The following is a 27,537-nucleotide window of genomic DNA, read 5'->3' as shown; positions in this document are numbered from 1 at the left end:
TGGAAGGATGTGGTCTTCGAACACAGCCGTAAAAGCAGCTGCCCCATTCCCTTTTTTTTAATAATAATTTTTTATTAGTTTTTTTACACAAAACCTGATGTTATTCAATTCACTTTCAATATCATAATTTCTTACATTTTGACCGGCCTTTTATTTTCTATGGTATTATAACTTACATTACAATCATTTATTTATTCACCTTCCCTTGCCTATTATCCAAATCCGGCTTGAGATTTCATTGGGCTACAGCTTTTTCTCAGATAGTCCGAAAAGAACCTCCGCTCTCCAACAAAGTTCCCATCTTTTTGATCTCTTACTTTTGCTGTCAGCTTTGCCATCTCTGCATAGTCCATTAACTTTAAAACTCGTCTTCTTTTGTTGAGAATTCTTTCCACTTCTGCACATACAAGATTCCGGCTGTGGTAGTAACTTACACAAACAACTTAACCATCTTTTTAGGAACCTCTGCCCCTATAGGCCTCTTGGCAATAGCTATTTTAAACATCTTTTTAAATGCATTATGTATGGCCTGCCCAGTTCTTAGCTGTGAGCAATAGTTTCTTTCCGTGAATAAGGCCACCATATGAAACCCGTCTCCCATGTCGCGGAAGCTAGAAATAGGCAAAATGTCCATAACACTCGGGGATAAGCCAAGGTCCCAGAAATCTCTGCATTGCAAGATGACCTCCTTATTGGCCCCCCTTGGTTCTGTGTTGGGCCACTGTTGCGTAAGTACAGGGCTCAGGGATCCCGTCAGCATCGGTTGCTGGTTTGGTTTTCAATGAGCTGTGGCTCAGTACAGCATAGGAAACTCCATCAGGGTCTTCTTCAGGCTCAGACTGCAATGGCTATGGAGGGAAAAAGAAGGAGATGTAGCCTGCAGTCCTGCCATTCGGTCTGCTAGAGTGACATACAATGGAAACAAAGCAGGAATGGAGAAACTGCTACTCTCCAGATCTTACTGGATTACAACTCCCATCATCCATGGCCTCTGGCTATGGCTGATGGGGGATGTAGTCCAACAACATCTGACACAGGTCCTCCATCCCTGGTCCAGAGAAATTCCAGGAATTTGGAAGAGCCAGTTTAAAAAATGGGCATACCTGGAGATGGGCACAGAGCATGCGGAGGATGGTACCTGGCCCTCTACCCCACCCCAAATCAAATCAGCCCTGCCATCCCCTGTTACTTGGAAAGGTAGTGGCAGTTGCATCGAATTAGAGTCCTCCTCCCCCGGTTGGAATGTCAGGGCTGTAAAGTGTTGGCAGGAGGTTCACAGTCATAAAAGTTTTGGTTCATTGGAATATTTCTTACTATGTTTGCTGGCTGGATTCTTTCATTGGCCACAGAACCTGTAGAGCAGAGATACACACGGTGAGATTTTTCACCCAGTAGGTTTCTGAGTAAAGTTTTGGATGGTGTTTTTCTGTCCCCACTGGCCCAAATACAGTGGTACCTTGGTTGTCAAACTTAATCCGTTCTGGGAGTTCGTTCAACTCCCAGCACCATTCAGAAACCAAGGTGTGGCTTCTGATTGGCTGCACTGCTGGTTTACATGCAAATCAACAGAGAAAGGACGCCACAACAAAAACATGAAACAAGCCTGAAAAATCTTCAAATAAAGAGATGGGAGTGGTGGAATAACTCCATGGGTGGTAATGGCATTGTGTGACTCACAAGCGAGGAAGTAGCAGCAGCACCACTAATGTGGAATGGATCATACCTGAAATGGATGGTCAACTATCCCTTGAACAATTATATCCACCATGTGAATTTATAACTACTGTACAGTGGTAACTTGGTTCCCAAATGCCTTGATACTCAAACAACTTGGAACCCAAACACTGCAAACCTGGAAGTAAGTGTTCCGGTTTGGGAACTTTTTTCGGAAGTCGAACATGCTCCGTTTTGAGTGCCACACTTCCATTTTGAGTGTTACGCTTCGGTTTTGAGTGTTACGCTGAGGTCTGTCTGTTTTTGCTATTTATTTTGCGTTTTTGTGGCTCTTTTTTTGTGACCGTGTGGAACCCAGTTTCAGCTATTGATTGATTGATTGATTGATTGAGTGAGTGGCTGCAGTACATTGTTTATTGCTCTCATTTTATGGATCAATGGTCTCGTTAGATACTGAAATTCATGTTGAATTACTCTTTTAGGGGTAGTTTTTAAAAATCTGGAATGGATTAATCCATTTTGCATCACTCTCTATGGGAAAGCATGCCTTGGTTTTGGAACAGACTTCCAGAACAGATTAAGTTTGAGAACCAATGGAATGGATTAATCCATTTTGCATTACTCTCTATGGGAAAGCATGCCTTGGTTTTGGAACGGACTTCCAGAACGGATTAAGTTTGAGAACCAAGGTACCACTGTATTCTGTTAGATCACTGTATTAACTTGTGAGTATTTTAACTGATGAATTGATTTCTACTGGCACATGGTGTGCATGCTGTTGGCTTTGTGCTATTATTTATCACATATATATTGCATAGATAAATAAATACACTTTTTTTTTTTGCTTTGCTCAGGCCCAGCACCAGCTTTAGAGATTTCACCAGGCACTGCCCCAATACCACCAAGTCTGCCTGTCCAGCCATATGAACTTCAACCCTACTTTGTTTTTAAAAGAAGAGCGTTCTCTCTCTGAGATTGTAACCTGTCTTGACACCTGGGGCTTTAATCTTCTCGTGTGGAACTTGAAGTGGTACAGCTCCCACAAAGTGAGCATTTACAACCTTGGTTATGCATGCTTTCATCTCAGCTATTGCAGAACAACTGACCCAGAAGCTTACTCACCCTTTTTCCTTTTCCTGGACAATACAAAAGCAAGGGTCAGCAGGAAGAGGACCGAAAGGAAGACTCCGGCAGCAATGCCTGCCCACATGGCTATTGAATGTCTGGCTATTGAATTTCCACCTGTAAAACCATTAAAATGACACCTAGAGTTAGAATACTGCCAATGCTCACCAACCCCCCCCCCCCCACAGGCAGTGCCCAGAAGCTCCCAAGAAAGACCCTTTTATCAGTTCATGGAGCTTTCCATCCACCCTCTGCACAACCATCTCCCAGTGCTGTGAATGCAGCACATCTTGATTCCAGTAAAGCTTTGGACAAAGTTTCCCATAATATTATTGTGAGATGCTGGTAAAATGTGGGTAGAGGATGTTACTTTTGGGTGGATTTGTAGCTGGTTGACCGACCAAACCCAAAGAGCGCTCACCAATGGGGAAAAAAAAACCCACTGAGAAGTGTGGTGCTGTAGGGTCCAGTCCAGGACCCAGTGTTGTTCAATATCTTTATAAAGACTTGTGGACTGTCTGGATGCAGAGGAGAGGTGGGGGCACCAGCACTCTCCCAGGGAGCCCCCATGGGAAGATGGCTCAGAGCCAGGGGACTGGTGGTGGGACAATGAGGAGTCATCAGAGGGAGGAAGAGCCGACTGTGAGGAGGAAGGGTCATACCCAGGTGACAGGGTTTAGTGAGCAGGAAGAGTCTGGGGCAGAGGGCAGTTCAGAATTAGAGGCAGAAGAGGGAGTTGGAGAGGTGTGGGGCCAGGAGACAGAGAGGCAGGATGCTGTAGAAGTCAGGGAATCCATCATTTACAAATGTTGAAATGATACCCAACTGTGAATTGAAGAGATACCTCCTTTTAAAACTAAAGAATGGTGGAGCCAGCACACTTTCCCAATTTCATTTACAATTGCAGCAAATTCAAACCTGTATTAGTGCAATCTGCAAAAGATGCATACAAGGATTAAGACAGGATCTTCTTACCTGTTACTTTGATGTGTACTTCATCACTGTAGTTTGAGCATGCTTGAGTGTTCTCGAGCTTTAAGCAATAGCTACAGCGATAGATGCCCCTGTCTGATTCTTTGGCATTGATAATGGGAAATAGAACTTCTCCCGATCCCATCTTCTTGCTTTCATAAGTACTTGAAGAATTTTTTATGTGTAGAGTAAATTCTACTTCTTGGTGTTCTTCAGTCTTACAGTGGATGTTGGCATTTCCTTCCAGAGCAATCACCTCTTCTGGGCTCACTGAGATGGAAGGTTTGGGAGAAGCTTATCCAGGGGGAGAAAGAGAAAAAGAGGGATGCTTAATCTTTTGATATTACACAATAGTCTGGCTTTGTAAAATGGGAAAGATTTGCATGCTATTGCGGAATATAGAAAACGTGCAACTCAGAGTGTGAATATCGATAGGCTGCTTTTATGCCATTACTCAGGAGATTAGTTGGCTGAGAACACAGGTGGGATGTGACCCTTGTCAGGTAAGGCAAGCTGCACAGCAGAGATGCCCTGTGAGCGGGGCAGAACCGATTGGGGTAGGATTGATGTGGACCCTCCATTGTAGGCTTCAGATTTTATAGTAACGTCCATTGCCTTGGCCGTTGACTAGGACCTGGGTGTGTGACAAATGGCGTACAGAGCAGGGGATTATATAGTGTGCTACACAATCTGCATTCCATTACGACTTTGGTTACAGAGAATGCATTTTAATCTGGAATAAAATACTAATAATCAATTAGGGATAATGAATCCTTTTTGATAGGTACATATTTCGATCAGTGCAATTACAGTTCAGTTATATAGTTCAATCAGTGCACTCCCCCCCCCCCCATTTGGTTGGCAGATGGAGTAAACCCAACACCCATTTTAGCGTCATTTGTAAAAAAGTCACACAGAGACTAAGCTAAGCCCTCACCTGTTACGTTGATGTAAAGTCTGTCACTTAGATGTGAACATGAGCCATCAAAGCAATATCTACAATGATAAATTCCTCCATGTTCTAGGCTGGCCTCAGAAATGAAAAAATCCACTGTATAAGACGAAGATTTCTGAGATCGCACATACTCTGCAGGATCTCCCTTGTAGAGATCAAAGGTGGCTCCGTAATGTGGACTCTGACAACGGATGTAGAAATTCCCTCCAAGGGCGACATTAGGACTGGGAATCACTGAAATCGAGGGCTCGGTATATTGTCCTGATCAAGAAAGAGAATGGGAAGGTGGTTTGGAAGGTGGAACACTTGCAACAGCCTCCTTCTGTCAAGTAGGAGGCTTTCACCTGCAGCTGGAGAATCAAATAGAGTGAGTTTGTACAAACATTCAAACGGCAGTGCTGGATGAATCTGCTTTGACATTATCCAACAGAGCAGGGGTTATCAAGCTGTGGTCCATGAGCGGCTGGCTGCCCATGAGCTTCATTTAGGGGGGTCTGTGGCCTGTCTGAGAAAAAAACACACACCTACAAATCTTGCGACATCTGGCACAGTGTATTACAACAGCAACAACAGGCATAAAATGAATTAAGTCATCCTCCAAGACTCTCACTAATTTTCATCTGATGCATGACCGGAGGAGGGGAGTTTAGGATCTGCTACAACGCAGCCCATATCCATCGGTTTGTGTAAATTTCTGGTAAGCAAGGTTTTTTGTTTTAAAAAGCAGCTCTATCATCACTCAGAGATGCAGTAGCTTGAGGAAAAGTCAAAGAGAACCAAGTCCAAAAGGTAGCAGGTACCTTCCTTGGAAATGTGGGATGTAGACATAGAGCAGTCAAGTCCAGCATTCCTTGTTTCCTAGAATGGACACACAGAGGAAGGTGGCTCCAAAAAGGGAGGACTTCCTGCAATACCTGTTGGGAGCCACTCCCTCTGAGTGTGACCAGGTAGATAGGTGTGACCCAAATGAAGCCATATAAAAGGGCTGGGCACACAGCCATCTTCCTCTTTTGAATCTCTCCTTTGGATATCTTTTGACCTACTATTGATCCTGCTGTTCAAATGCAGCCTCATCCATAACAAAGCATGTAGGCCACATGTTGTATGTCTGAGACATCACTTCTCTTGTCTACATTTTTCTGCAAATGAGACCGAAGCTGCAGCTAAAGCCTGCCTTCAGATTGCTACTGAATGTGAGTCAACTTTATTCTTATTTTAATAAGATGGCTTTGTGTTGTTATTGTTTTAAGAGGGAAATAAAGGGGAAATGACCAGGAAGAAGCTTGTCTGTACAAAGGGCATCCTGGATTGCTTAGTTAAAAGGCTGAAACTAGCCATCAACAAGCTTCACTAGGCAGAGGGCCTTCTCGGTAGTGGCTCCCATCCTGTGGAACACCCTCCCATCAGATGTCAAGGAAACAAACAACTATCTGACTTTTAGAAGACATCTGAAGGTAGCCCTGTTTAGGGAAGTTTTTAATGTCTGAAGTTTTATTCTGTCTTTAATATTCTCATGGAAGCCTCCTAGAGTGGCTGGGAACAACAACAACAACAACAACAACAACAACAACAACAACAACAACAACAACAACAACATTCCTTGCAGTAAATAATTGTTGTTGTTGTTGTTTACTGCAAGGAATGTGATTTGCTCTATGCTCACTAGAATGAGCGAGGAAGGAGCATATCTAATAAATTTATCCTCTCCTACCTTCCTTAACATTCTACAGAAACTTCAGAGTGACACATGGACAGCTGAGATGGACACAGGTTGTCTAAAGACAAAGGAGAGTGGGACACTTGCACTTGTCATCCTTGCACACTACAGGGAAAGTGTGGGAGCTACGACTTATCATTCAGCAGTAGTGAGAAAATCAAGCTTGATTGTGGGAGGCCCTGGCATTGAACTCCCATTCTGCCCTATGCCTCTCTCCCACTCTTGGGATTATTTCGTTGACCCAAACTCACCTCTAGCCATTTGCCACTGCCTGGTCAGCCAACACCCTGGAAAGGAGAGATTGTGTTAGAGGCGAGACATCTGAGCAAAAGGATCTGAAGCTGGTCCTCTGAGCTCCCCACAGCGCCTTGGCCACTTGCTCTGCTCCCACCAGCCTGCAAGGTGGGATACTAACCAAGAAAAAGGATGCTGGAAGACAGCCTCATGGCGTGGGTTCTGCTGCTAGCAGGGAGTCCTGTTTGCTCCTATCTTTGCTGTGTCCTGAACGATGGTCTTGGTTGGCAGCTGTTGCTGCTGAAACCCGGCAACGTTCTGTTACACAGCGGATCCTCAGCACAAATCGCTTCTCTCTGATTTGATATTCTGATCATAGTCCCCTCCCTAGACTGCCTGATTAACCACATCTCCTATTATGTCACAACTGTGGGTTGCACAATAGAAGGAACAGAAGTGAACAGATGAAACTTCTGCATTTTTTGGAAAAATGGTTTAGCACAGATTGTATCCCCTGTGCTTTTTTATAGCTGTTGTCCTGAGACAAAGGCAGTGGTGTAGCATGGGGGGGGGGCAGAGGGGTGATTGCCCCAGGCACAAAATTGTATGGGGCACAAAATTTCAACACCCACTGCTGCCTTGATGCAGTCGTGTATTTCTGTTGCTGGGCTCTGTTGAAAATAGCTTCTGCATCCAAACCAGGAAGTGACCTCTCCAGACAATGGAAAAAGTCTTTTCTTATCTCTGCAGCTGCAATCTCCCAGGTGACATGGACGGTGTTAAGCAGTTGAATGCGCATGTGTCCTCTGTCCGTTTCTCTCCCATCCACCCCGCTCTGTACAGCTCTGGGCGCAAGCAACCCATGCTATGTCACTGGACAGAGGGATTCTCAGCAGTATTGTGAGGGCGAAAGGAATCTAGTACTGCCAGTCACACATCATTGCAAATTCAAGTCCCGAGCAGCCTCTGTTCAGCTTTTAGGTGTGGGATATTTACAATGCAGTCAAACCAATGATTCATGTTTGATAGATGGGTACATGATGGGAGCTGAAGCTCACAGAGTTTTCCTGTACGTTTGCTAGAGAGGACCTTCTGAGTGGCGATCCCCCTGTGCCCTGAGAGGGAGAGGGTGTGGCCCTATATATTCCCCTTACCTGGGCACCTTCTCTTTTCACTCTCTTCACTCTTACTTTTCATTTCATCTCCAAGGCAGAAATGAGAACTGCTAAGTCTGAGCTGTAGCTCAAACTCCATCTTAAGCTAGACTAAAATATGTCTAACTGAATTACCATTTTAAGCCCGCCTCTTGTATCTCTTATTCTGCAACAGATACTCTGAGTGAGTAAATGTTGCTTTTACCTTTTGCAAGACTGCTTGTGTGATTATTGTTTTAAGGGAGAGTAAAGGGGGAAATAGCAGGAGAATCCAGAGGCAACCTGCATTACTTAAACGAAAAGGCTAAAACTAGCCTAGCTAAGCTTCCATTTTAAGCTGTAAATGGATGTGCCCTGTTGAACTCACAAACATGAGAAAATAAGGATAATATCTAATAAACCTATCCTCTGCCAGCATCTATAGACATCCCTACATAAGGTAGCCCATCTTCCCATGAAGCAAGCAGCCTCTACCCAACCACCCCCTGATTCTTGTCTGCTGTTTCTTGGAAGTGTGTTCTTCAGAGGCACAGTTCTCAGTAGAATACAGAACTGGCTGGGGTCAGGAAAGCTGGGGGGGGGGGACATAGGGGTGGAAATTTCAAACACATGGGGGAGGGGGAGTGTCATAGGGCTGCCATATTTTGAAGAGCACAAAGGAGGAGACATTTGCTGACTTCTACTTTTAACTATGAATCGATCTGATGACTCTCATTTTGCATACACATGAAAATTAATAATAATAATAATAATAATAATAATAATAATAATAATAATAATAATAATAATTTATTTATACCCCACCCATCAGGCTGGGCTTCCCCAGCCATACTGGGTGACTTCCAAAAAAAATATTAAAATACTGTAATACATCAAACATTAAAAGCTTCCCTAAACAGGGCTGCCTTCAGATGTCTTCTAAAAAGAGGACATGTCTGGGGGAAAGAGGACATACAGCAGCTTAGCCTTCTTCCTGGTGAAATCTAAATTGACTCCCTCATAGTCTTTCACATTGCCTCCTGCTTGTGAAGTGCAGTGCAGGGTGGGGGGAAAATCAGGCAAAATTGCCCTTCTGCTCCATATGTTATCTCTACGACTATCACAATGAAGTAGAAGTATCAGGGAGCTGGCTCATGTGGAAACCAAGAGGGCAAAAGCAGGGCAAAAAATAAAACAGCTGTCACAAGCCGAATCTAAAAACACTCCAGACTAAAAGGGACGAAGTAGTGGCATCATCTGTCATCTGACTCATGAGTCAGCCAGAGGCAGCGACCAGGAAGCATTGTGCCAAATATTGCTATTCTGGATTGGATCCTGGGAACCTGTTCCAAACAAACAACCAAGTGGATTTCCTTCCACTCGTACATTCAACCGCCACTGTGGCACTGACTCTTGCACTGAAAGTTTTAATCTTTGTTCCTTATAACATACTTTTTTAAAGAATAAGGGTATGCATAATATGTGTGAATAGATACATGAATGGCTCTGCAATATAAATTGTTTAGATATTCATTGATATATACTGGTATCCACCCCCCCTATTTTTCTGAAGTGTATTTTGTTGCCAAAGGCATCCTATATCCATTAGACCTGCACTCCTAACTACGTTATGCTAACCTAAGAAATAAATCCTAATTCATTCAGCAAGGCCTACTCCCAGGTAAGTCGGGTTAAGATTTCAGTCTTAATCTGCTTCCTATTGTGAATTTTAAACAGTGACTAAAAGCAACATTCACCACAGTGGTACCTCAAGTTAAGTACTTAATTCGTTCCAGAGGTCCGTTTTTAACCTGAAACTGTTCTTAACCTGAAGCACCACTTTAGCTAATGGGGTCTCCTGCTGCTGCCGCGCCGCTGCTGCGTGATTTCTGTTCTCATCCTGAAGCAAAGTTCTTAACCTGAAGCACTATTTCTGGGTTGGCAGAGTCTGTAACCTGAAGCGTATGTGTCAGGGGTTCAGAAGGAGAGACACAGGAGGGGGAGCAAATGGAGAGTGAGGAGGAGGAGTACGAGGGGGGCGCAGGCAGTGACAGTGGCCAGAGTTATTCCACAAGCCTCTCTAGCGAATCGGAGGACTCACAGAAGGGAGCGCCGGTGGCCAGAGCAAGGGAGATTCCAAGGGAGAAACCTCAAGAGGGAGGGGCCAGCGGGGAGTCTCTGAACAGCAGCTGGAGATCAGGGCCAGCGTCTCCACCAGAGCGCAGTGGGGAGGGGGAGTCCCAGGAGTCGGGACCAGTGTCCTCACCACCAGAGGGAGGAGAGGAGTCAGGTTTGGCAACACCCACATCAGGAAGCGGGGAAACGGTCAGAAGGAAAGTCACCGGCTGGGCGCGCGCGCCAAGTTCAAATGTACAGGAGCGCGGCACAGCGGGGAGCCCGGGAAGGGAGCCAGGTCCTAAAGCCCGCCGGAGGGAGGGGCAAGACTCAGGAGGCTCCGCGTCAGAGGAGTCCAGGAAGGAGGGAACCCCAGAGGGCAGAAGGACCCAACGCAGGAAAGAGCAGCGCAAGAGGTGGAGCCAGGCTAGAATCTTAAACTGGTGTGGGTGGAGCAGTGAGTCAGAGGGGACTTAGCCGGTCTAGCGTTAAGACGTGGGCCTGCGCGCCCAGAGCTTGGAAATGGAAACTAAACTTCAATAAAGACTTTTGTATATAATATCCACTGGGCGTTGGTCCTCTGTGAGCTGGGACCTAGCGGCAGTCCTGACAGTAAGTCCCCTCACTCTTTTCACCAATTTTGCAACCTCGTGGAGTGCGGGAAAGCAGCGAGGGGTGAAGATTGGTGCTTCGCGAGCTCACGAAAAACAGGGAAATGACTACCGAAGAGAGGATAGCGAGTTTGCAAAACGCAGTGACGCAGTTGACTGCAGAAATTGCGGCTTCCAGAAAGAAAGAACAGGAAGCAGCTGCTGCCTGCCAGGATCTGCGAACCAGGTTAGAAGTGCTAAGTACACAGAGGCTCCCAGCCACCAGACCAGAAGGGATTGGGCTGGGAAACAGAGGAGGGAGCCTGGTATCTCACTTCAATGGGGACCTGCAGGAGTATCCTAACTTCAGAGCAGATGTGATTTATACATTGCAGCTGCTTGACAAAGACTTTAAAAATGAGGGAGAGAAAGTGGGATTTATTATTTCGCATTTGCGGGGGGAGGCAAAATCGTGGCTGCGCAATCTATGGAGAGACAAGGATCCAGCCCTCCAAAATGCGGCTGCCTTCATTAAAGTGATGGATGCGTGTTTTTTATCTGAGATTGATGTGGATATCGCTAGGAGGGAGATTCACGGACTAAGACAAGGTAAAGCCACTGTGAGGCAATATCATGCACGTTTTTTCGGATTGGTGAATGTACTAGCCTGGGAGAAAGAATCGCCTGCCGTCAGAGACCTGTTCTGGGAGGGGTTGAGCGGAGCTGTGAAAGATGAGATCGCAAGGGGGGGAAGACCCCAAACCACCAAGGAAGTGGTGGAACGGGCACTCTCCATTGGGGTTCGGTTGGAAGGACGCCCTTGGGGCAGGGAGGAAGGGCATTTGGGACGCACGCCAGCGAAAGGACTGCCTCCCTTCCCCAAGGAGGCGGCGCGCGCTCGATCCATGCCTCCGCTGGGAGGGGGAGAGGAGCCGATGGAGATAGGTGGTGCTAAGGCTCACTCCACAGTCGGAGCCCTAACTCCGGGAGCAGTCAAGATGAAGCCTCCTAGAGGAACCAGGAAGTGCTACATCTGCGACAGTGCTCAGCATATGGCAAAAGAGTGTCCCCAGCGGTTTCACAAGCATACTGCAGCCGCAGCGACAGTAACAGACGCAATTCAGCAGAGGGAGTCGCAGCAGGAAAACTCCACTGTCTGGCTGGAGATGGCATCTCTGGGGACCAGCCAGACAAGTCAGTGAAGCAATCCCCAGGGATCTTACAGCCCACCGACCCCCTCCCACCCAAACCAGTAGTGCAGCTCACCGCATCCCTTCAGCTCCCCAATGGGCTACTGGTGGAAATTCCCATCACCGTAGACTCGGGGAGCAATGCAGATTTTATAGACATGCAGTTCCTCCAGCAACATGGCATAGCCCTTCTGCCAGCGGCGGTACCTCTGAAAGTCGTCACAGTGGACGGCAGGGAGCTACTGGGAGGGCAAGTGCTACAGCAGACGCCGCCAATGGTGATGCGCATTGGAAACCACCGTGAGGTCATCAGCTTCAACGTCACCCGCCTGTCAGACACGCCCATAGTGTTGGGAATGAGTTGGCTGGATAGGCACAGCCCAGCATTAGCTTGGTACCAGCGGCAACTGACCTTCGGCTCCTCTTACTGCGCAGAACACTGCATCCTGGCGGACTTGGAAGATGAGGGGCACGAGGATGGACCACAGCTGAACTTGGGCATGTTGCAAGCGGTGCCTAACAAATACAAGGAGTTTTTGGAGGTCTTCTGCGAGAAAGAGGCGGATAAGCTGCCACCCCACAGACCCTACGACTGCAAGATCGACCTCCTGCCCGGGGCGACGCTCCCGACGGGGAAACTGTACTCCATGTCTGAGGATGAATTGCAAGAGCTCAGGGAGTTCATAGATCACAACCTGAAGCGGGGATTCATCCGGGAGTCCAAGGCGGCAGGAGGCAGTCCCGTGTTCTTTGTAAAGAAGCGGGACACGCCCCAAAAGAGGCTGGTCGTTGATTTCCGCTTCTTGAACCTCAAGACCAAGCCCTCAGCATTCCCTATGCCCAAGATCGATGACCTGCTGGCGACGGTGAGGAAGGGTCGCATCTTTACCAAGTTGGATCTGCGCGGAGCGTACAATCTCATTCGCGTACGGGAAGGCGACGAGTGGAAAACAACCATGTTTACGCCGCTGGGCACTTATGAATACAGAGTTATGCCTTTTGGATTAAAAAATGGTTCCCACTGCTTTCAAGCCTTCATGCATCATGTCTTGGCGGGTCTCCTCTACAAGAAGTGCGTCTGCTTCCTGGATGACATCCTAATCTTCTCGGAATCGCCGGAGGCTCACGAGAGAGATGTTAGGGAAGTTCTGCAGAGGCTGCGGGAGCACAGGCTGTACGCCAAGCTGGAGAAGTGCCAGTTCGACAAGACGGAGGTGGATTTCTTGGGCTACAAACTGTCCGACAAGGGACTGGCTATGGACGGTGCCAAGGTACGTGCAGTACTGGATTGGAAGAGCCCACGCAATAGGAAGGAAGTACAGAGGTTTGTCGGTTTTGCCAACTTTTATCGCAAGTTCATCAAGGGTTTCGCCATGCAGACAGCGGCCATCACCGACACCCTCAGTTCCAAGAAGAAGAGGTTCATCTGGACGGAGCAGGCAGAGCAGTCCTTTCAGAAGCTCAAGCAGCTCTTCGCTTCCGAAGAGAACCTACTGCACGTAAATCCCAGCAGGCCCATGAGAGTGGAGACGGACGCCTCAGACAGGGCCGTGGGAGCCGTTCTGTTGCAGCAAGACCACCAGGGGGACTGGAGGCCGTGCGCTTTCTACTCCAGAAAACTCAGCAAAGCGGAGCAGAACTACACCATTTGGGACAGGGAGTTGCTGGCCATACATGCAGCCTTCAAGGCGTGGCGGCACTTCCTCGTCGGAGCCAAGCACACGGTGCAGGTCCGCACAGACCATAAGAACTTGGAGTACTGGCGCACGGCGAGGTTCCTGAACCAGCGACACATCCGCTGGGCGGAGTTCTTTGCAGATTTCGACTTCAGAATTGAGTACATCCCAGGAAACAGCAACGTCTTGGCGGACGCGCTGTCCAGAAAACCGCAGTATCTGGAGGCAGAGGCACCGGCGGCGGCCAAGCACATTTTCACACCACAGGCGTGGGCATGCGCGTCAGCCACGGTGGACCTGGACGCGGTGCGCCGCGCGCTGCGAACAGACTCGTTCGCCCGAGCCAAGATGGAGGAGGTGTGCAGTGGCAAGGCGAGGGGCGACGAATTCCAAGTGCGAGACGGCCTGCTCCTACGCAAGGGAGTCCTCTACGTACCAGGAGACAGCCTCCGCGCGAAGGTCCTGCAACAGCTGCACGACGCGCCCAGCGCGGGGCACTTCGGCAAGGAGAAGACGGTGGACTTAGTAGCCAGAGACTTTTGGTGGCCTAAGATGCGGGGGGATGTCGCGGACTATGTCAATAGGTGCGACACCTGCCAAAGGGCTAAGCCTGTGCACCAGCCGCTGGCGGGCCTGTTGGAACCGCTACAGACACCGTTCGTACCGTGGGAGAGGGTAGCCCTGGACTTTGTCACAGATCTACCCAGCTCAAGGGGCAAGACGGCAGTGCTCGTGGTAGTGGACCTGTTCACCAAGATGGCCCACTTCATTCCGTGCGCGAAGGTGGCCACGGCCGAGCAGACCGCTAAGATGTTCATAGACCACGTGTTCAAGGTGCACGGCCTACCACGGTCTATTTTGTCCGACCGGGGGCGCCAGTTCATCTCCAACTTCTGGCAAAAGCTGATGGGATTCCTGAACGTCAAGGTCAGCCTGGCGTCGGCGAGACACCCGCAAACTAACGGGCAGGCGGAAAGGGTCAACGCCATCATGCAGCAGTACCTGAGATGCTACGCGAACCAGCAGCCATCGACCTGGGTGGACTATCTACCATTGGCCGAGTTTGCCTACAACAACACGAAGCACGGGTCCACGGGGGTGACCCCATTTTTTGCCAACTACGGGAGGCATCCCAGAACCTTCCCGGGTCTGGACACAGTGCGGGAGGGGGAGCCACAGGGAGCAGAGGAAGTGGCAGCGGAGTTGCAGGAGATCCACGAGCAGCTCAGGAGGCAGTTAGAGTTGGCAAAACAGGCTTACAAAGTGCAGGCAGATCGACACAGGAGGGTTGGGGAGGACATCCAGGTGGGAGACTGGGTCTGGTTGGCAGCACAAGCAGTTCCAGCCAGATCGTTAGCCAAGAAGAAACTAGGGCACAAGCAGCTAGGGCCTTACCAAGTAGAGGCGCAGATCAACCCAGTGGCCTTCCGGTTGACACTCCCGGAGGGTTCCAGAATGCACCCGGTCTTTCATAGATCAGTGCTCACGCCCTACAGAGAGCCCCACAGGTTTCAAGCACCGGGGAAGGCGCCAGACCCGCTCAGAGAAGCGCCCAAAAAAGGGGGGTCGCCGAAAGGGGAGCCACTTAATGAAGCCACTGAGATTTTAGATTCAAGGTGGGGGGAGGACGGGATTGAATATCTTCTCGCCACGGAGGACACCCCGGCCAGCGCCAACAGGTGGGTGCCGGATTACGCAGTGGAAGAGCAGTTGCTCAAGGAAGAATTCCACACACTTTTCCCGCACAAGCCTATGCCGGCGGGCTTTTTCGAGGATTGTTTGTTCACACCCACACTCTCGGCCAGCACTTTCCGGGGTTTCTCGTCAGCTGAGGACTCGGCTCCGGGAGGCAGCTCTCCGGAGGGATCACTTTCAGGTTTTAGCACGGGGGGATCTTATTGGTGGGAGGACCAACCCGAGGTGGGCTGGCGCAGAGACATGCCGAAGGGGCCCTGGGAGGTGGACCCCCATCAAACAACAGGGGGAGGAGGGTTCTTGGGTGATTTGGGGTCGAGCGCAGATTTCGAGCACACCGCGCAGGAGATGGAAGCGGAGGAGGTCGTCGTCGACGAGCCCATGGGGGACTTCCCGGACTTATCTCGATGGTTGCAAGCCTCAGGGGACGAGCTGTATCCTGGACTCACCCCTACAACAATGGAGCACCCGGAACCCGCACCGGAAGAGGGGGAGGGGGGAAGGGGGGGCTTCGAGGGGGGGATGGATGTCAGGGGTTCAGAAGGAGAGACACAGGAGGGGGAGCAAATGGAGAGTGAGGAGGAGGAGTACGAGGGGGGCGCAGGCAGTGACAGTGGCCAGAGTTATTCCACAAGCCTCTCTAGCGAATCGGAGGACTCACAGAAGGGAGCGCCGGTGGCCAGAGCAAGGGAGATTCCAAGGGAGAAACCTCAAGAGGGAGGGGCCAGCGGGGAGTCTCTGAACAGCAGCTGGAGATCAGGGCCAGCGTCTCCACCAGAGCGCAGTGGGGAGGGGGAGTCCCAGGAGTCGGGACCAGTGTCCTCACCACCAGAGGGAGGAGAGGAGTCAGGTTTGGCAACACCCACATCAGGAAGCGGGGAAACGGTCAGAAGGAAAGTCACCGGCTGGGCGCGCGCGCCAAGTTCAAATGTACAGGAGCGCGGCACAGCGGGGAGCCCGGGAAGGGAGCCAGGTCCTAAAGCCCGCCGGAGGGAGGGGCAAGACTCAGGAGGCTCCGCGTCAGAGGAGTCCAGGAAGGAGGGAACCCCAGAGGGCAGAAGGACCCAACGCAGGAAAGAGCAGCGCAAGAGGTGGAGCCAGGCTAGAATCTTAAACTGGTGTGGGTGGAGCAGTGAGTCAGAGGGGACTTAGCCGGTCTAGCGTTAAGACGTGGGCCTGCGCGCCCAGAGCTTGGAAATGGAAACTAAACTTCAATAAAGACTTTTGTATATAATATCCACTGGGCGTTGGTCCTCTGTGAGCTGGGACCTAGCGGCAGTCCTGACAGTATGTTACCCGAGGTACCACTGTATTGTTCTTTTTTGCACGGAAAGAAATGTTATCATGAAGCTACTGGGAGAGGTCACCTGGACTTTGGGGGGGGGGGTGTTGTCCCCAGCAGCCTGACGACACCCAGCTCTATTTCTCCTTTCTGCCCAAGTCCAAAGCAGCTTTCTTGCTTCTCAACTCAGTCTGTCATCACTAAAGGACTGGATGAGGGCCAACAAATTGAAACTTAGCCCAGGCAAAACTGAGGCGCTCTTGCTCAGTGTCAAGGCTTCAGTGAATCCCCTGGTGGCAGCAAAGAAGCAGATAAAGGAAAAGAAGAGTTCTGACCAATTAGTTTATTCAACAATCACAGTGAGAGACAAAGGGATGTGTGTCTCTCTATAGAAATGGTGTCGCTCCAAGTCAATTTCCACCCCCTTCATCTCTCTCATACTACGTCATCCTCGTGACGGTTGGTCTGGGCTTTCTGTCTCTCTGCTTTCTGTTCAGCTACTCTCGCAGCACGCCTAGTCCTGGGGGAAGGGGGCTCAGGAATGCTTTCCAAAGATAATGAGTCTGTCGGCTGCCTCTCTCCTGCTGCTTCCCTTTCTTCCTGCTGTTCCTCTTCTAGTATTTCCCATCTTCTTCCCTCTGTAGACTGTGAACTATGCCTTTCTGCAAACCACTGCTCTAAATCGACACTGTCCTCCTGATCTCGGGAAGGTTCAGGAGAAGGGGGAGCAGCCCCCACCATTCCTCCCCAGTCCAGCCCCTGACAGTCAGTCAGAAGGCAGGACAGGGAATAGGGATTCGGTTTGTACTAGATGGGGTAACACTGTTGGTTTCTATTTCCCTCACTGAGCAGCAGATGCAGCCACAAGGCATTGTTTTGCATTCCACAGTCAGAGTTACTGTTGGGTTCCCACGGGAATGGGAGACTGGATGTGACGTTTACTGGTTTCCTGTTTTTCACTGTTCTCTCGGTGTTCTTTGTTTCCGAGAGGAGTTGCTTCTCCGCTCTCGCAGAGGCAAGATGCATGTTTGTATTCTCTCAGCATAGAAGTGTAAATAAAATTAAGAATGTGGCACATACTGCTTATCCTTCCACTGTGCGTGTGACGACGCTCTGCTTGGGCTCAAGATAAGACGAGCCGGTATCAGCTTCAGCTTCAGATAGGCCAAAGCTGGTCAAAATCTCACAAACACTCCCCTTGAAGATGCAGGTTTGCAGTTTGAGTGTGCTTGTGATGGCCTGGGATTCGGACTTGGATGCTGAACCTGAGGAATCCCAGCCTGCACAGGATTCCCTGCCTCCAGAACCAGCTGAGCTTGACCAGCTGGGGCTTGAGCCTGAAGGGTCCTCACCTGTGCTGGATCCTCAGGTACAGGCACCAGCTGAGTCTGCTCTGGCTCCTGAGGTGATGGAGGACCCATTGCCTGCAGGTGCTCCACTCTCACTGCTGAGGTTGCCTCTGGGTCCGGTAACCCTCCAGCCTCTCCTGAGCTGCAGAGGCTTAGGGCAGAGAGGCGGAGGGAACTAAGTTCCCGCAGGAGGAGTGCTCGCCTCTAGGCCAAGAGAGGCGAGTCACCTGAGGATCGGGGCCGCCCTATGCCTCGGGGCAGATAAAAGCCAACCAGCCCCAGTCCCAAGTTGCAGGAGTGACATTGTTGATAGTTCCTGCCTGAACCCTGTCCTGCTTTCTTGCCTGAGCTCCTGACCTGCCCTGGTTCACTGCTTGCATGCCTGTTCCTGACTTCACCCGACTCCCTGCCCTGCACCCGGCTTCAGCTATTACGGACTGCCCCCTCGTTGCACCTTTGACCATGGGCTGGACTTGGACTTCGCCTCTTGGGTAACCCACGGGACCAGCACAGTGCTCCTGGCTCAGACCTAAGCATAGATACACAGGTTTCAATAAAAAGACAATTTTAAAAAGGCTAGCAGTGTAAACATGCATTTGGGAATTTGAGTACAGAATATTCAATCCACAGAGTTGAAGATTCTCTTTTTTGAAAAATTTTTTAATTGATTTTACAAATATAGAATTACAGTGGTACCTTGGTTTGCAACCATTTTGGATTACAACCACATCAAACCCAGAAGTGTGTGCCCCTTTTGGGGGGATTACAACCCTTTTTTTTTTTTTTTGGAGGCCCCATTAGCAAAAGCACGCCTTGGGATACAAACTGTTTTGGTTTACAACTGCTCCGGAACAGATTATTGTTGTAAACCAAGGTACCACTGTATAACAATCCAAATACATATTCATATATAGAGATTACTCTGAATCTCATGGCTTCACCCCACCCCCTCCATGGATGTTAATATCAACATTAAAATCTGCATATTGTTGCATAATCTATAATTTGTATCAATCCATGTTATCCAAGATATCTGTTACATTACAAGTGAGATTAAAATCCTGCTAATGTTTCCATCATCTTACACTGGTTTCCTAAATAAACTATAATTTCCCCCCATTCTGTTTTTGAAGTTTTTGTCCTCTTGGTTCCTGAGCTTTCTAGTCAGCTTTGCCATTTTGACACAGTCCATTCATCTCTGGTAGAGACTTTGTCTTCTTCCCATCTCTGGGCTAATTGCATGCGAGCGACTGTTGTCCCGTACGTAAAAAGTCTTTTCTGATCTTTTGAAATGTCGGTACCTATCATTCCTAATAGAAAAGCTTCTGGGGTTTTTTTTAAAGCAAAAGTTATTTTAAACATTTTTTCCCCATTTCATTATATATCATCTCCCAGAAAACTTTTATTATCTTAGACGTCCACCACATATGATAAAATGTAGTGCTGAAGATTCTCAACCCTGGATTAGAAGATGGTCTCAACCGCAGGGGCAAACCGCCTTAGTGAGCCAGGAGCCTAAGGAAGAACTCTACAGAAAGGAGGTAGTCAGTGGTCAAAGAAGAAGAGTTCATACATATTTGGAGTGCCCAGCTCTTTGGCGGGAGCAGCAGGTTCTCTCAGTGAAGAAGGCTCTACTAGGAAACATTGTCCTGCTAGAAATGTCCCTGCAAACCAAGGATCAGCCGAGGTCCCAGAAGTCTCTACGTCCTAAGAGGTCCTGCTTGTCTGTCCTACTTTGGTCTGCCTTGGGCCAATGTTGCGTAAGTACAGCTCTCAGGGATCCTGTCAGCATCGGGTACCTGTTTGGATTTCAGGGCCCCGTGGTTCAGGGCAGCGTAAGAAACTCCATCAGGGTCTTCTCTGCTGTTGGATTCCAGGGACTATGGAGAGAGGGAGATATTTAGCATGCAGTCTCTGCAACTACAGAGGGGGGTAGCAAAATCCCCCCCAGAGGATCGCGCTGCTGCTCTGTGAATGGAACCCCCCACCTGAGGATTGTCCCACCCTGTGGGAAGTATCGTCCTACCCCGGCGCTCTGGGTGCAGGAGCGGCAAACTCCGCCACTGCACCTGGGGCTGCCACTCAGCTGTCAAGAGGATGAGTGTTACCTGGCACTCTGCACATGCCTGCACACCCACAGTCAAATGAGCCCACTGCTGAAAAATAAATAGAATATACATAACTCTGCCACCCCTAAAGCTAAAGGGATACATTTGCAATGCAGCTTCCCTTTCCACAAACGTCTGGTATAAAACTGAGCTGCTTTATACACTGTTAGTGAATCCTGACAGTGCCCTAGGACTTTCACATAGAGATGTATGAATAAAACCACACCCCTATTGGGATCCAGAGGTTATAATTGCCAATGGCAGCTTTCGGTCTGACACCTGAAGTGTTTCGCAGGCTGTATCTTTTTCTGTCTCTATGGTCTGTTTTCTCTACCAAATTGGTTAGAAGGAGAAGAGGAGGAGGGGTTTGGATTTGATATCGCGCTTTATCACTACCCAAAGGAGTCTCAAAGCGGCTAACAATCTCCTTTCCCTTCCTCCCCCACAACAAACACTCTGTGAGGGGAGTGGGGCTGAGAGACTTCAGAGAAGTGTGACTGGCCCAAGGTCACCCAGCAGCTGCATGTGGAGGAGCGGAAACGCGAACCCAGTTCCCCAGATTACGAGTCTATCACTCTTAACCACTACACCACACTGGCAGAGATGCACTTTTTTCCTTCTTAGATTGAAGGGCCTGGAGTGTGGGAGGTTGGCAGGATGTCCACAGTCATAAAGGTTTTTGTTTACAGGGAAGTTTTTGTTGCTAGGAAAGCTTACTATGTTCGGTGGTTGGCTTCTTTCGTGGGCCGTGGAACCTGCAGATCAGAAAGAGAGCATGAGATTCTTCACCCAATCTGTTTCAGAGCAGCTTTGTGGGTTCTGCTCCCTCCCCATGTAGCCTAACTCTTAAGACCAGCCTTCTCTAACCTGGTGCCCTCCAGGTGTTTTAGACTACAAGTCCTATCAGCCCTGACTATTGGCCATGCTGGAGTTGTCATCCAAAAACTTCCACAAGAAGGACATTGAGGTGGGAAAGGCTGACTAAGACCTTGCTCTTCATGGATGGAGAAAACTTCTTGCTTCGTTTCTGTGAGGCTGTGTGTCACTGCATTGGAAAAATTTCCACCAAGGTAACCCATAAAATAAATTTAAATAACACACACAGAAAATTTTTCGTCTGCTAGAGATAACTTTCTGTTCAGGTCACTGAAAACCTATACTGCTACAAAAACAGTTTTGCATGCTTTAATCTCAGCCATTGTAAAGCAGTCCATTCAGAGGCCCACTTACCCTTTCTGCCTTTTCTGTACAACATAAAGGCAAGTACCAGCAGGAAGAGAATCAGAAGGAAAAGTCCAGCCGCAATGCTTGCCCACATGATGACTGCAAATCTGTCTGTAAAACCAGGTGACAGTTAGAATGCTACTAATGCTTATTGCGCAGTGTCCAGTAGCTATTAGGAATGATCCTCTTATTGGCTTTTGGATCTATCAATCAACCTCCACAAGACCGCCTCCCAGTTCCCTTACATGCATCCATTAACCCCTGCATGACCACATCACTCAGGACTAGTCATGATGGCCATGCATGTGCTATACCTCCATCATCACAGCCAGTATCCCTCTGAACATCTGTTGCTGAAGATCATGCGCATGAGAGGGCTATTGCACACATTAAGCTGCTTGTGGGCTTCCCATAAGCTTCTGGGTGGCCACTCTGAGATGGGAATGCTGAACCAGATGGGCCTTGGGTCTGATTCTGCAGGGGTCATTCTTACGACAAAAGCTTTCTATCTACTGCACAGTATGGACACCCACCGTGCTTTCCCATCAATAATCCTAGGAAAGCCTTGGTTTCCACAGAAGCTACTCCTTACAGACTTACGATTCCCACCATCTTTACCAAACCACACTTCTCTGGATTCTTTTGAATGAGTCATGTGCTTTAAATGGTGTGTATGCCATCCATCTCTCTCTCTCTCTCTCTCTCTCTCTCTCTCTCTCTCTCACACACACACACACACACACACAGAGAGAGAGAGAGAGAGAGAGAGAGAGAGAGAGAGAGAGAATTTCCTCTACACTGGGAATATATGTGCAGATGAAATAATCCCGTGAGCATGGCAAATTGGTTGGGGTAACTGCTGCCATGCCAGAAAGGAGAGCACCAGCTTTGAAGTTGGAATGATCCACATGTCTGGTCCCAGCATCATGGTTGATTAAATCACACGTATTCTCCAACAGGATGCAGGGCCAGCCCAAGATATTTTTCTGCCTGAGGTGAGTGACAATGGGGTGCCATTCCTCCCTCCCACTCCATGTACTAAAACTGACCAGCTTCTCTAGGTTGTGCAGAGCTTGCACTGTGGGAGGTGGTATGGCACCCAACTCTGTCCTCTAACACTTCTCTCCAGCTGCATCTTCTGTCTCAGGTAGGGCAGCTGATTTACTCTGCCTAACAGTAGGGCTGGCCCTGGATTCTGTGGGGAAGCAGTTCTTTCATACTGCCCTATGTCTATGAAAAGGTCATCCACCTGACCTTTCAGCTTCCTCCTTAAGTTCTACAAGTTACCACTCCAGCACCTGCCTCCCATCTGTCTTATTCAAGAATGTACTTTTACACATCTTTATAGTTCAAACATCTTTCAGTCAAGTGGTATCAGTCCCTTCATTCCCTAGACATACAGAGATATGGATCTCATTGCTGGATCTCATTTATTTCCAGGACCATGCATATCCTTCCAGCCAATGATTACATGACACAAGTGCAGAAAGCCATATCACATTCCCATATATGCCCGAAGTAAAGGACATGGGTGGCGCTGTGGGTTAAACCACAGAGCCTAGGACTTGCCGATCAGAAGGTCAGCGGTTCGAATCCCCACAACGGGGTGAGCTCCCATTGCTCGGTCTCTGCTCCTGCCAACCTAGCATTTCGAAAGCACGACAAAGTGCAAGTAGATAAATAGGTACCGCTCCGGCGGGAAGGTAAATGGTGTTTCCGTGCACTGCTCTGGTCCGCCAGAAATGGCTTAGTCATGCTGGCCACATGCCCAGAAGCTGTACGCCGGCTCCCTCGGCCTGTAAAGTGAGATGAGCGCCGCAACCTCAGAGTCGGTCATGACTGGGCCTAATGGTTAGGGGTCTCTTTACCTTTACCTTTAAGTGAATATTGAGATGGGCTTCCTGCTATCTCCATGTACCTCCATCTCCCATGGACCTCACCTCGGATGCAATCATCTTCATTTCTGATCTTGCCTCTAGTAACCCGTTGCTGACGTAAGACCAAACGCCCAGTTCCTCCTTTCCTTGTAATGTGGCTCAAGGCCTCCTAGGGTGGTATTTGGCTTTGACAGCCATAATCCCTAGAGCTCATGCACAGAGAGTTAGAGTCAGAAGAAAGGTGGGAGAAAGAACTATGGAAGCTCCTCACCTGTCACAACCAGTTCCATGGGGTCACTGGACTCTGACCAAAGAAAGGGGTATCCAATGCGGTGATATCGGCAGGTGTAGCTCCCTCCATCCTCCAACCTCACTTCAGAGAAAAAGAACTTGGTTGCATTTCTGTTCCCTTCCGCCTCCTGTGATGCTATCAGGTAGTTTGATTTGAGCAAGGAGAAGGTCACATAATTCCTTGCCCCCTGACACTCAGTGCTGACATTCATCCCAGTAGAAATCTGCTGTGTTGGTGTCAGAGTGATGGAAGGTTTTGAAAGCCAGGGATCTAGTGTTAGGAAAAAGAAAAGAAAAAAACAGCCAGGAAAGGACTGAGACATGTTGCTTGTGATGCATTTAATGCATCCTGCTAATTTGCGTCAGATCAAAAGACCTTTTTGCTATGCACAAAATCACCTTCAATAGACATGTATTGGATATAATGTGCAGGTATACTGTGCAAAGAGAGTAGCATCCAAATACTTTATCTTCCAAATTATTTCAGCTTCATTTCCCCTCCCCCATCTTTCTACCCCTTAATGGTTCAAAGACATGTTTGCAAGTATGGGCAAGGTGAACCACAATCTCTGAAGCTAGAGGGCAGGAAGGGAGGCTGAAACATATGCTAGTTCCCTGAATATTATCCCTGCCCCATCAAAACCAGTAGCTAGGAAACTAATAATGCAGAGCGCATAAGGAAATCTGCCTTATACTGAGTCAAACCATTGGTCTTCACCAGAGGCCTGAGCCAATATGTGCCAATGCCATATAATCGGCCAAAAAAATTAACAATTTCTCCTTTATTTTCAGGTGATGGAGTGAAGGAAAGGCAGATGAGAAATTTGATTTAACAGAGACTTAAAGGCAGATCTATCTAAGCTGCAGCTTCCAAAATAATGCATTGCAACCCTAACAAAAATATGTTAACTTGGATTATTGACTATGAACCTGAGTGCCTCTGCTTTTCAAAATATAAAACAGCATATAAACATACATCTTCTCAACAGTATATTAAGATACTGTATATTAAGACATGTAATTAGCTAATTAATCATTATTTTTTCAACTATATCCCAAGACACTCAAGCCAGGATAATGGTTCTTTACTTCATTTTGTCCTCACAACAAGAGTGTGCTTGAATCTCATCCAATGAGCCAGAACCATCAACTGCTTCATCAGGCTGCCAAAAGACTCTCTGACAGAAACTTTAACCTTTTGGTTAAACTCCAGTTCCCAAACTACACGGAGGAAGCCATGACTGCTAAAATGGTATAAGAGTCTTTGGTGTGGATGCGACCCAAGACAGAATCTCACTGCTAAAGTGGTATAAGAGTCTTTGGTGTGGATGCGACCCAAGACAGAATCTCACCTGTTATGTTGATGTATACTCTGTCACTGTAGTTTGAACATTGCTGATTGAAGTCCAAGACTGATTGGAAGCAATAGGTACAAAAGTAGATCCCCCCATCAGTTCGTTTAGCATTGAGAATGGGAAATAAAATACTGCCTGGTTCCATCTTCTGGATCTCACGGTTACCCCAAGAATCTTCTCTCAGCAGAGTGAATTCTGCCATTGGGCTCTCTTCACTCTTACAGCGGATGGTTGCATTTTCCCCCCAGGCAATAAACTCATGCGAACTGACTGAGATGGAAGGTTTGGGATAGGAATGCTCTGAATGGGAAAGAGAGGAAGAGGGATGTTTAAGGGGTGGTGCAACTCCAACATTCAGCAGACGGCAGAACTACAATCTTCTAGGAATGTAATATAGAAAGAGAATGAGAGAGAAGATGCATCATTTCCTTCTGGTTGAAGATGCAATAAATTCAACCTGCACTTTAGTATCATTTGTGAAACTGGCACACCAAGACGGAGCTGAGCCCTCACCTGTTATGTTGACGTGAACTCTGTCACTGGAATCTGAGCATTTTTTAACTTGGTCTTGAATGAAGCAATATGAACACAGGTAGATCCCTCCATCTGTTTCCTTGGCATTAGGAATGTGAAATACAGTTCTAAATGAATCAGTCCTAGAAAACAAATGCCCCGGAGTCCCTTCCTTGGAGAAATAGAAAGTTGCTTCTTCACGGTATTCATTTCTACAGTGGATGTAGAATCGTGTCCCTGGGATGACGAGAGGACTGGGACTCACAAAGATGGAAGGCTTTCGATAAAGCTGCCCTGGGAAAGAAAGAGAGCAGATATCTGGAAGGTGGAACATCTGCAACTGTATCACTCTAAAAAATAGGAAACTTTTCTCCTTCTCTTGGAATATCTGCTCACCTGGGACAGAGAAGATGAGTAGCAATGCCATATGCAACGGCCTGACTCTTGTCGCATTTGGCAAGAAGGGAGGGGGCATTCTGGCAGGAACGGAAGTGGGGGGGCACGGTGGGGTGTGTGCAAGGAGTGGCACATTCCCATTTTGCCTCAAATGGCAACACAGGGTGGCCCCCTCCTGTCGTTATGCAGCACCCATGTGCTCCGTGGGGTTGTCTGCAGAGACATTCCCACCTAGACATATGTAACCAGCCGCAATCACGCAGAATCCTTACATGTGTGTCCACGCAGTGGATTCTCTGCAGACAACCACATGTAGCATGTGACTGTTGCCTGAAGGAGTGGGGACATTAGGGTTAGGGCATAAAACAAGAAACTGCTTTGCTTTCAATGTAACCATGCCCTGCACATGAATAGGTCTAAGGATAGAACAAAATTCTCACCTGTTATGTTGACATAAACGTTATTGCTGAATTCTGAGCATGTATTTCCCGTAAAGCAATATTTGCACTTGTAGACCCCACCATTGGGTTCTACATGTTTGGCATTAGAAAGAGGGAAATCTGTATAATATAAAGCAGTCTTAGAATCCACAGCTGCTGAACTCCCTTCCTTGACAAGGTAGAAAGTTGCTTTTGAGTTAAGTTCATTCCCACACCGAATATAGAATTTTTCACCTAGGATGACCCGAGGACTTGGTATCACTGAGATGGAAGGCTTTGGACGAAGCTGTCCTGGGAAAGAAAGCTAACAGGAGTGAGATGGGAGACTTGTAGTAGACTTGTATCAGGGTACTAAAATCCACGAAAGTGTGGTTCGTATATTAATCTGTAACATTTTCCAATTGAGATATATCTATATTTTCACATATTCCTCATCACCAAGCTGTTTTCAAAAGAAGTAGGAATCATATTTTGAACTGAGCAACAGCTGTAGGGCCAACAATATAGCCTTCAACCAATGACTCACTTCTGAGGTAGCAGAGAGGGGGGGAGGGCTCTTTAACTTCCCCTTCCCTGTTGACATTGGAGGAGGACAGGGTGGAGAGGAAGTACTGTAGAAGAGTCCAGAACCTGAGGTCCTTGATTTGCTCACTCTCCTGCATAAGCCAAAACACAGGAGACAGGCAGGACAGCGTCAGTTGCGATTCATGCACCCAGGAGGCATTGAAAGAGAAGATTCTCCCTTAGTATCTGATGATGTTTACAGTGGGAGGGGCAAGACTAAGGATCGCTGTGTCTAAACAGCCCTTGCACCCAAGAGAAATAAACTGAAGTGGATAACTGGGAGGACGGTTTACTTGACAGGCTATATAGAGACAAATAAATATGAGCTGTACAACTTTTCTAGAAAAAGAGGTACCGGAACTCACCATGAAAGCCTCCCTTGTTCTCTGATAATGGCAATTGCTCCCACCTAAAAGGTGCCGGAACTGAGTTCCGACTGGAAAAAAAGCCTTGAATATGAGACAGAGAAAGTCTACCATGGTTGGAGGAGTCTACGGCATTTAGTTCCCATTCTTCTCACCCCCTATTTTTTATCACCATTCTCACGGCTGGCTGACACTCACCTCTGGAGATTTGCCACTGGCTGGTCAGCCAACACCCTGGAAAGGAGAGGATCCATTTAGAGTCAAGATATCTGAGCAACAGAAATGGAAGCCGGGCCTCCAATCTCCCAGGCCTGCTCTTGCAAACACTCTGACCCCACCGCCCTCCAAGGAGTGAGACCAACCTAGAAAGAGGATGCTGGAAGGGAATTTCATGGCGTGGCTTCTGTAGCCCGTTGTTTGTTCCATTCACTCCTAATTCTGCTGTCTCCCGAATGAAGATCTCAGCTGGAGGCTGTTGCTGCTGAAACCCAGCAATGTTCTGTGCTGCAGCTCTTCCTCAGAACAAATGGCTCCTCTCTGATCGGCCAGTTCTGTTGTCCTTCTTCTGTTCTCACGGCTGCCTGACCAACCACATCCCTTATTAGTTTGCATCTATCTGTTGGTTGCAAAACCAGAGGAAGTGAAGGGCTGAGTGTTTGGCGTGGAACCCAACTCCTATTTTTAATTTTTCTAGTTC

At 48.2% G+C, this 27,537-nt stretch overlaps 2 protein-coding genes across 2 annotated transcripts in view; both read right to left on the bottom strand.

Moving 5' to 3' along the window:
* Nucleotides 1-27,537, bottom strand: part of LOC310829462 (T-cell-interacting, activating receptor on myeloid cells protein 1-like) — a 74,680-nt gene that overhangs the window by 28,801 nt on the left and 18,342 nt on the right. The window lies entirely within an intron of this gene.
* Nucleotides 52-27,455, bottom strand: LOC310829439 (leukocyte immunoglobulin-like receptor subfamily A member 3). The gene is made up of 11 exons (XM_083707882.1): nucleotides 27,203-27,455; nucleotides 27,039-27,074; nucleotides 25,912-26,202; nucleotides 25,076-25,369; nucleotides 24,560-24,862; nucleotides 23,188-23,478; nucleotides 4,709-4,987; nucleotides 3,775-4,065; nucleotides 2,797-2,916; nucleotides 1,315-1,352; nucleotides 52-848 (listed from the first exon to the last, which is right to left on the bottom strand). The coding sequence occupies exons 1-11, from the start codon at nucleotides 27,264-27,266 to the stop codon at nucleotides 690-692; spliced, it is 2,166 nt and encodes a 721-aa protein (XP_083564008.1). The 5' UTR covers nucleotides 27,267-27,455; the 3' UTR covers nucleotides 52-689.

The sequence above is a fragment of the Podarcis gaigeae genome (genome assembly GCF_964106915.1).
Source record: "Podarcis gaigeae genome assembly, chromosome: 13".
Taxonomy (NCBI): Eukaryota; Metazoa; Chordata; class Lepidosauria; order Squamata; family Lacertidae; genus Podarcis; species Podarcis gaigeae.
Note: the sequence above shows the minus strand (reverse complement) of the source record. Positions and strands in the feature narration are given on the sequence as shown.